This window comes from Suricata suricatta, chromosome X (assembly GCF_006229205.1).
Source record: "Suricata suricatta isolate VVHF042 chromosome X, meerkat_22Aug2017_6uvM2_HiC, whole genome shotgun sequence".
NCBI classification, from domain to species: domain Eukaryota; kingdom Metazoa; phylum Chordata; class Mammalia; order Carnivora; family Herpestidae; genus Suricata; species Suricata suricatta.
Window position 1 is genome coordinate 31008112 of NC_043717.1, and position 9706 is coordinate 31017817.

The 9706-nt window shown below is 42.2% G+C and overlaps 1 protein-coding gene across 1 annotated transcript; it reads right to left on the reverse strand.

Moving 5' to 3' along the window:
- Positions 1-1219: 1219 nt before the first annotated feature.
- DYNLT3 (dynein light chain Tctex-type 3) lies at positions 1220-7026 on the reverse strand. Its single transcript, XM_029930810.1, has 5 exons — positions 6681-7026; positions 4469-4510; positions 2301-2424; positions 1605-1682; positions 1220-1332 (listed from the first exon to the last, which is right to left on the reverse strand). The coding sequence occupies exons 1-5, from the start codon at positions 6840-6842 to the stop codon at positions 1256-1258; spliced, it is 483 nt and encodes a 160-aa protein (XP_029786670.1). The 5' UTR covers positions 6843-7026; the 3' UTR covers positions 1220-1255.
- Between the last annotated feature and the right edge of the window lie 2680 nt (positions 7027-9706).

Genomic DNA, 9706 nt, shown 5'->3' on the forward strand with positions numbered 1-9706 from the left:
TTTTGTTTTCTGGGTTAAATAGCCAGATTGACTTCACGTTTGGTGACCAGCTGTGCACCCTAATTTTTCATCTTTTATCTTCTTTCCTCAATTTAACTACATTTTATAAGCCCTGAGATATTCACTAACGTGCTAATGATTGTATACTTTGAATTTATACTTTATTCCAGTCAATTTGAACCCCATGTAATAAATATTTAAATTATTTACAGATGGTTGTAACTAAAGCAATGACAAAATTTGCTACCTGTATAGTTACGCTGCTAGTAAGGCCTTTAACTAAGAGTTGCATATTTTATGCACTTCTTATTTGCTGGAAGCAATTCTTAAAATTACATCTCTAATTCTCTGTCAGCAATAAATGCTTTTCATTTTGCTTACTTCTACGTGGATAATCAAATTCCTTTTCTTCTTGTAAAACAATTTTTTTTTCTGCCCCTAATATGTTAGTTGTTCAACTGAACAGGTGCCAACAGGAACTCAGAATCCTCACAGTACATCAATAACTGTAATGCTGAGAGAGAAATATGCATATAACAGGTATTCAACAAATGTTAGCTCTACATGAAATGAGTCCATTGTAAGGCAGCTGTTAGTGTCATGTACTTTTCATCACAAAGTTTGTTTCATCGGGGAATTCAAGTTACAAGATTTAATTGGTCCTCAAATGTAAATCTAAGAGTTTGAAATTTAAAAAACTGTTTTGACAATTCTCAGAAAAAGTAACAAGTCAATGATGGTTACTACTGTAATAATAGCTGGTATGGAAGAAAACAAATTATTTTCAAGTAAATTAGATGTACAACTAAGGAGAAGAAATAAAAAACTAAGAAGTGTTAGTTAGTTATCATTTTCTCCACATTTATCTCCGCAACATTTTTTTTGTTCATATACTTATCCCTGCTAACTTCTCTCACTGAAAGAGAATTTTTTATCTGAACACATTTCCCCATCTTCTTAAGTACATGTTAGTGAAAAGCCGGTGTAAATATAAGATTGTATTTTCATGTCATGCCATATTTTTGTTTTTTGCCAACATTAAATTTTTCCTACTTAAATGATGCTGTGTAGAATATGAGCTAATCTGCCAATTTACTAGGAGATGGCTGGCTTAGAATATTGTTTTTGTTTATAGCTTTTGAAGCATAGTGCACACTTATCATCTAATACAGTAATAAGTAACTATGACTCTTTTTAGAAAGAATACACTGACAAAATCTTAATTTAACGGCTTTGGCCAGACATTTTTAGTTTGTCACAGGACAATAGCAATGGCAAAAACATTGACAACACAGTTCATGGTTCGGTTCTCCCATCTCACGGTGCAAGTTCCTGAAACACACACAAAAAAAAGGGCTTTGAAATATCAGCAAAATATTGAATATGACCAAAATATCTCATCGGTTTTAATATCTTATTTCCTGTAATTCGTTACATCTTCACATTTTGTATTTGTCTGAGGCGTGCTTATTCCTCGGTACATAGCAATCCCAGTCATAGCCTTTTCAAAATTTAATTAGAGATAAATAAGCATTTGATAACAAGCGTACCGTCTGACTTTGCTAGGAGTTGGATTTTGTGTGAATCAGTTTAAGGTCTCTTACCATCAGATGTAGTATCCCAAAAACAGGAACTCGCTGTGTGAAAGCCATATGCGCTCTTCTGGACCACGGCACAGTTCACTAAACATAAAGTTGCGGAATGAGAACACTTACAAGCAAAGGGAAAGATACCTAAGATCTAAGTGTTTGCATTCAGGCTCTAAAAGCTGTAAAATAACAGAAAACAAACAGTCAGGGAATAGATGAGCAAAAATAAGTCCTCTTGATTATCTACCACCATGATTTTGACTCCACTGGATCCAGTCTGGTGCCCATTGCCATAACCACTGGGGATTGTACTGCAGGAAAAACCTGGGTCCATCCGTGTACCTCATTCCATGGGCATAATCCAGACACCAAAAGGAAGAAAAGATTACACTGTCTAAACAATTATTGTGTGGCCCTTCACAGAGCGACCGACAGGAAGACAGTGGGGCCGAGCGGGTTTCGCCGGAAAGAGGGAGCTGACGCAGACATCAGAAGGTACTGCTGCAAAGGACAACTAGGTGATTGCTCTTGAGTCGTGAAAGACCGCCATCTTTTAGGTGTTACCATGTATTCTCTTTGGATGCATAAGTCTGAAACCCGTCACATCCTATTAGAATCCAACTTGTGTACCATTCATTTACATTCTCGAGTTCAGAAAAGGCCATGAGGACATAGAGGAACAGATTAGTGAGGAAGGACACTGATACTCACCGATATATTTATAAGCTTTTCCCAGCTTAACCAAATGAGCTAAGGATTGTTCCACGATGCTTGCGGTCCACTGGTTGATCTTATTCTGGTTATAATCTTCACCTCCTAAGATCCCATCTATACACTAAAAGAACAGAGGGCAGTTAAAGACATATACAAATCAGAGCAAAAGTTTATTCAAAATGTAAAAACATTTATAACCCCTCAAAGCATCTTAGAAAATACGCCTCTGGTAAACAGTGAATACTGCCTCTGTTTTAGAATTTTCCATGTGTATTTCCTGCATATAGTATCTCTGTGATCTACTACGGGCCATATAAAGATAAATATGACACGGCCTCTGTTGTGAAGAGCTAGCAGAGAAGCTAACAAAAGAAATCTGTAACACGAGAAAGACTAATCAAAGATGATAAGTTATCTCATAAAATGATTATGGAGGGAAGTGGAGATGAAGAGAGGGTGATATTAATTGTCTACAGAATGGCTTTGAAACAGCTGGGATCTGAAGTAGGTTTCAGATGCTAGAAACAAAGGATGAGGCCAATTTAAAAATAGAATTCTCATGTATAATAATTCCAGTTTCATTTATATTATGTAATTACCTGAGCTGTAAAGCTCGCACCTCCTGCCACTAAAAGTAAATCAATGAACAGCATTTTTCAGGTTTTCTAGAACCAGCCAGTTAAAGAATTTTCTAGTGCTCATTCACCTCCACTTCTGATATCTAAGAGCGCTGCTTTAGTATCACAAGCGTAGTTGCAAGGTGACTTCTGCCACACACTGTGACCTTTCGCAAGTGACTTTAACCTCTGAGAGCCCCTATTTTCCTAATCCTTAGAGATAATGGCCTCATCTTATCAGGTTGTTGTGAGGATGGAGTGAGATCACGACTGTCAAGCACTGTGACAGAATAAGCACATATGCAGTGTTAGAGATCATCCTCATCATTATTGCTGCTGTTATTTTTTCTGGCTTTATTAAGATGTAATTGACCTAAAATGTTGTGCAAGTTCAAGGTGTCCAATGTGATGACTGGATACACGTACATATTGTGAAATGATCACAATAAGCTCAGTTAACCTATCCATCTCCCCATGCAGTTATCAGTTTTTGCCTTCACCGTGGAAACATTAAAGATGTAACTCAGCAACTTTCAAGCCGACAATACGGTATTGTTAAGTAGAGTCGTCAGGCTGTACCGCAGAGTTCTAATACACGATTCCAAACTGTTAAAATATGGCAGGATTCTGAGGTGCCTGTCTAGCTCTCAGACCTGGAGTGGATCCTTGCTGTACAAGGCCAGCCCTGGGTGAGTTCTGGGTGAGCCTGTGTCCTAGAACATTCAGACAGGTGAGGCACTGTCTCGGCATGGACAGAGGAGGTGCTCAATGCCCAGAGGGCAGGCCAATCCAGCGCAGACTAAAGGCAGGTAGGGCCTGTTAGGACACAGACCTACCCACCATGCCTACAATACAAGGTTGCCTTCTGGGCCAGCTTTTTTTTCCCCTAGAATTTGGCACAGTGAAAAATGACTCAGGACTATTAACATTGTTCAAAAAGACCTTACCCACCATGTAGTCTGTATGCGATATGAACAGAATGATTCAAGTTCCTCTGCCAGAACTGATTCGCAAATAGAACTTCTTATCTATTTCCCTACTAGGAGGACCAGATTTCATGTTTCAGATAATTTTAAGATTTTGCTTTAGCATCATATCCGTGTCCAGAAGATGTTATTTTTCAATTATACTGGCTAAACCCAGAAGATGTTATTTTTCAATTATACTGGGCTAAACCAAATTTCTACAGCCTTTTGACATATATTACACAAATAACTTACCGATACAAAAGTGTGTGTGTGTGAGACCTACATACACACATACTTTATAGCATTAACATTTAAAATAATATTTGGCCTACTGGAATACAAGTTATTTTATTCAAAAGACAGAACACCAGTTTTAGAAAGCAGCAGACCAGTGTTCTTGACTAATACTCCAACATCGCTTTCAGAGTAAGCCCCCGGATGCCTGATAGCCTACAACAAAACACAGAGCTATCCCTATAAAGAGCAAATAAATATTAAAAATCTTTTGATACTAAGGTCTATAACTTTGTACTGGAAGTCAATAGAGCAAGCCTCAAGATGAAAAAGGCGTGTAACTCACCTCTTTAATAATATTGTGAGCTTCATCAGCATTGAAACCAACCTAAAGTGGGGGGAAACAAAAGATACAGCTTCTTTCAACACAAACCTCCTTTTATTTGTAGTTGTGATGACACACAGAATACCCTAGGCTGGCCCGGACAGGTGTCAGTGACAGCGGACCAAAGCGATGAGGGGTCACATCAGGTCTACAGAGGCCGCGAATCCCACCGACAACACTTCTAACATTGCAGAAGGTGTTCCCCACCTCCCTCCCTTGAGATTTTGATTCATTAGGTCTGGGGCACAGCCCGGGCAGCCATATTTTTACTGGTGATTTTGATGAATGCCCTAGGATTGAGAATGTTTATATTGTAAAGCTCAGAAAAGAGCAGGAGGAGGAGATACAGATGTACACACAGACATCAGTATCTAGGAAATGGCTACAGCAAAGTGACAATGAGGTGGTCCATAAGAAGAGACTGATTAATAGATGGCTTTCAATTTGGTTTTTTTTCTTAACTTATGCTGGGCAACAATGTGGCTTTCCTGAATTAAAGATAATGAAAATGCTTGATCATTCTAAATTAATGTCACTTTAATATTGTAATAGGTCTGGCAACTTAATCTTTCTTGTGGAATAGCTTGACAGAATTCTAAGTTAAAAGCAACTCTTAATGACACTCAAGAGTCCTAGAGTAGAGAACTAGGCTACGTGATAAGATTGTAATCTAAACCAAAACTCTTCAGGTAACACATGATTTGTTTCCATGGAGACAAGGTGCTTTATGACATAACCAGTTCTGTAACTCTGATGATGCAACTTAAAATTAGTTCAGAAGACAATTCTGGAAATAAGTATCATCTTGACTATAGATTTAAAATATTTTCTTTTTTTTAGATTTAAAATAGTTTCAAATCAGTTAATTACACCACAGAATTCCCCAACAAAGGAATAAATATCCTAAACAACTAGGATTATGAAAACAGCTCTCACATTTTGACCCCATGAAAATGATCATTTTACCTTAAATAAGGTCATTATCAACTTTCAAAAGTGGCCTACAAATTCAGTGTTGGTCCCTTTCACTTCAATTTGGAAGGTCACCAATTAACTGGGAACCACAGTAACACATGTAATTGTATGTCTCTTTATATATATTGAGGAAGTGCAGAAGTCCAGAACCCTCAGTGCTAGTACTGAACAGACGAGCACCTGTTGGGGGCTATGCCTGAGAGTGAAACTGCTTGTGCCTCAATTTCTCAAATAAGATTACTCTCCCACTAACCTGCATCACAGAACGAATGAATTTAAATATGAGTATAACTTTTGCACAATCCCACATCCTACAGACGGATGGACCAGAAGCCCCTCCCACGGGTCTAATAACACTATTTTCTGCGGCACTTCCTCCAGGTGCCTCCTTCTATTTCACTGCATCATTCACCTGTGGCTACCACGGGGACAGAAAATGTCTGCCCTTCAGACTGGTCACAGGTTATGCTGGGATCCAACAGGCCTCATCCTCCTAGTGGTTAAGTGAAGCCAGGGTTGTAGGTGTGTGGTCAGAGGCCTGGGTTCAAATGGAGAATCTGTCATTCCTGGCAGTTTTCACTTTGGGCAAACCACTTAGCCGCCATGAAAGTCAGAGTTCCCATCAGTAACAGGAAGGTAACAACACACATCATGGAGTTCCGGTGAGATGCGGGGAAGCCCGAGTCAGCAAGCAAGGGATCCTCATCCATGAAGCACCTCCTTCCAGCCCACCCAGGCGAGGGGTGCCAGGCGGGGGGGCGGGGAGGGTAGGCTCTGCCACCAGGGCCCCGCCCGCGAGGCTGCGGCACCCGCTTTGGGGACGCCAAGGGGCAGAGGAAGCCACCCGGCAGACCGGTTTCTAAGGCCTGTCTCGCAGACGGGCGGTGCCCAACACCCTATCCCCACCCCCATGCACCCCGAGTCCGGCCTTCCACCCCTCGGCCCCGATTCCTCCCCCGGCCCCGCGCGCTCCTCCTAGCCGCCCCTGCCACCCCGGCTCTCAGCCCACCCTCGGGAGGTCGGGGTCGGAGGCCGCGCCGGGCGGGGCGGGTCCCGGCCCTTAAGGGAGGACCCGGGCACGGAGCGCGCCGCACCCCAACTCTCGCGGCCGCCCGGCGCCGGCAGACCACCTCGGCGGAGAATCCGCGCCGAGGCGGGCGGGGACGGGGGTCGCTTGCGGGCGGCCGAGGGGCGGTACCTCGTCGCAGTGGCGGTGGTACTCCTCCATGGTGGCGCTTACTCTCCTGGGGGGCGGAGCGAGGGGCCGGTAGGGCGGAGCCATGGACCGGTGGCGCTCCGAGATCGCGTACAGGAATCGGAGGAAGCTCCGCCTCCATCCAAACATCGGGGTGGTCCCCATGAAGGCCCCGCCTTGGGGCAGCAAAGCTGCCCAAACCTTGTTGGACGCTTTAGGCGGGGTTCTGCGCGACTGGAGGCTTCGGCTGGTTACCTCCGACCTCTCTGGGAACAAGGGACTGGTGGTAAAGAGCTGGGAACTGCGACAGTGGGGTTCAGATGAAGTGACCCAGTGTCAGTCTAGAGTCCCACTGCTGTGTTTGCAAGTATTCATTTCATCATCATCTACCCAATAATGGTAGGTCACAGAACAATGGACAAGCCGTTTTGATTTGTCCACGTACTAGTTCCGTTACCTGGGTGACTTGACCTCCCACAGCCTCTTGTGAAAACTTAAATTTATATCTATTTCACGGTTGATTGTGAGAATCAAATGAAACGCTCTATACATAACTCCTAAAAGTAAATGCTCCTACACTCATCCTCCTCAATGACTTTGTGAAAAGAAATATTTGATTTATAGGACACAGGGTATAAATATCCCAACTTAAATTGTAAAATTTAGCAGAACAATGATTACATTTATCTAAAAATTATTAAGTTCCAAGCGATCCTAAGGATTTTCTCATTTAAACTTATAATAACCCAGCAGGTTTGTTTCTGCATCATCATCCCATTAAAATTTTTTTTGAATGTTTATTTATTTTTGTAGGAGAGGTAGACAGAGCGTGAGCAGGGGAAGAGCAGAGAGAAAAGGAGACACAGAATCGGAAGCAGGCTCCAGGCTCTGAGCTGTCAGTAGAGTCCACTGCGGGGCTCAGACTCACAAACCCATGACCTGAGCCGAAGTCGGTCGCTTAACTGACTGAGCCACGCAGGCGCCCCTCCATCATCCCATTTTTCTTTTTTTTTTCCCTAAATGTTTATTTTTGGGAGACAGAGACCGAGTGGGGGAGGGGCAGAGAGAGAGGGAGACACAGAGTCCAAAGCAGGCTCCAGGCTCTGAGCCATCAGCACAGAACCCGACGCGGGGCTCGAACCCACAAAGCATGGGATCATGACCTGGGCTGAAGTTGGACACTCAACCGACAGAGCCACCCAGGTGCCCCCTTCATCCCATTTTTCAAGAACAAACTAAAGTTCAGGGGGTTTTAGTAATTTGCTAAAGTTCACATATCCAGTAAGTAATAGAAGGATTTAAACTCAAGTAGTCTGATAGCAGCACACAAGTTCTTAACTTAAATTAGTTTCATATTGCTTTTTTAACAAATTACCATAAATTTAGTGGCTTAAAGCAGCACAAACTTACTACTTTACAGTGCTGGAGGTCAGAAGTCTAAAATGGGTCTGCAAAACTATGTTCCTTCTGGCAGCTCTAGGGCAGTATCTATTTACTTGCCTTTTGTAGCTTCTAGAAGCTGCCTGCATTCTGTGGCTAATGACTCCTTCCTCCATCTTTAAAGCTGGCAATTTAGCATCTTCTCTCTGACCTCCACTTTCATCTGCCTGCCTTCTCCTTCTGTCTCTCTCTCAAGGCCTTAATCTTATCTGCAAAAGTGCCTTTTGCTATATGAGGTAACATATTCACAGGTTCCAGGGATTCAGATGTGGGCATCTTTTGTGGGGTAGGGTGGGGGAGTGGGCACATACTCAGCTTACGTCAACCACTAGTCCATTTTACTAGCCAAAATCAAAGTTGGAAGGCTCATTAGTATTCTAGTTCAACTCTCTTATTTTACAAGTATAATTGGAGCTCAGAGAGGTGCAAGTAACTTGGACAGGAGCACACAGGTATCAGCTGGACCCCTGGGCTGCTGAATCTCAGGCCCTTCCATTCTCTGCTCTCATTTTATGAGCTAGGCTGCACCAAATGGGCCTGTTTCCTTGATAATGTGCAGTTTGTTACCAGTTCTCCTAAATTGTGGGTCACGTCAAAGTTGCTGCAGAAAAGCTGCATTTGTAATGCATAGAGGAGTAAGACTAGTTCTTTTTTTTCTGGAGATTTTGTATAACAAAGTTATTATGCTGATGTTATTGCAATATGGTGACAGATTATGCCTACTTGTTTTGTAGCTGATGGTCCTTCAATTTCAAATCACAGAGAAACAGCTAACTCCCATAAGAAACCTTTTCTAGAATTAGTATTTATTTCACATCATAACTATCCATCTTTGAGAACCAGAGTTCGTTTTTCAAGTTTTGAGGTACCACTTTGAGAATGAAAAAATCTGTATAGTTGAATAAGACACTTAAAATCACAGTTACTGATCTTCTCACGAGTAGACCACCATATGTTATGTAAATATTGATGGATCTCTCCAATTTGCAATGCTAACACTGCTTTGCTATGGCTTGTGTTTCAGACATCTGCTTCTATAATCCTTTTGTTTCCAGTATGTGAGCTACTATACGTCCAGATTTTCACACAGTACTATTTTAAAGCCTTTATAATATCTGGTCCCAATCTGACAACATGAGGTTTTTTCCATAGCACAAGCCATTGTTACAAAAGAATATTGCAAGATAATACAATCTTCCTAATTATCAGAACTAATTATCAAGAGTAGACCACTAATTTTTAAATTTCTTTATTTAGAGGCACCTGGGAGGCTCAGTCAGTTAAGCATCCAATGTCAGCTCAGGTCATGATCTCATTGTGAGTTCAAGCCCTGTATCAGGCTCTGTACTGACAGTTCAGAGCCCGCTGTCTTCCTCTGTCTTCTTCTCTCTTTCTCTCTGCCCCTCCCCTTCCCAGGCACGTATGCTCTTTCTCTCTCTCTCAAAAATAAATAAATAAACATTTAAAAAATTGCTTTACAGTGGCACCTGGGTCGGTCAGTCAGTTAAGTGTCTGACTTTGGCTCAGGTCATGATCTCATGGTTGGTGGGTTTGAGCCCCGCGTTGGGCTCTATGCAGACAGCTCAGAG

What these genes read in the sequence shown, in the direction of transcription:
- DYNLT3 (XM_029930810.1), bottom strand. Translation starts at nt 6,842, where the DNA reads ATGGGGACCACCCCGATGTTTGGATGGAGGCGGAGCTTCCTCCGATTC. An exon ending in ACCACCGCCACTGCGACGAG is followed by an intron (nt 4,511 to 6,680) that starts GTACCGCCCCTC and finishes CCCCCACTTTAG; the next exon opens with GTTGGTTTCAATGCTGATGA. An exon ending in CTCACAATATTATTAAAGAG is followed by an intron (nt 2,425 to 4,468) that starts GTGAGTTACACG and finishes CTGTTCTTTTAG; the next exon opens with TGTATAGATGGGATCTTAGG.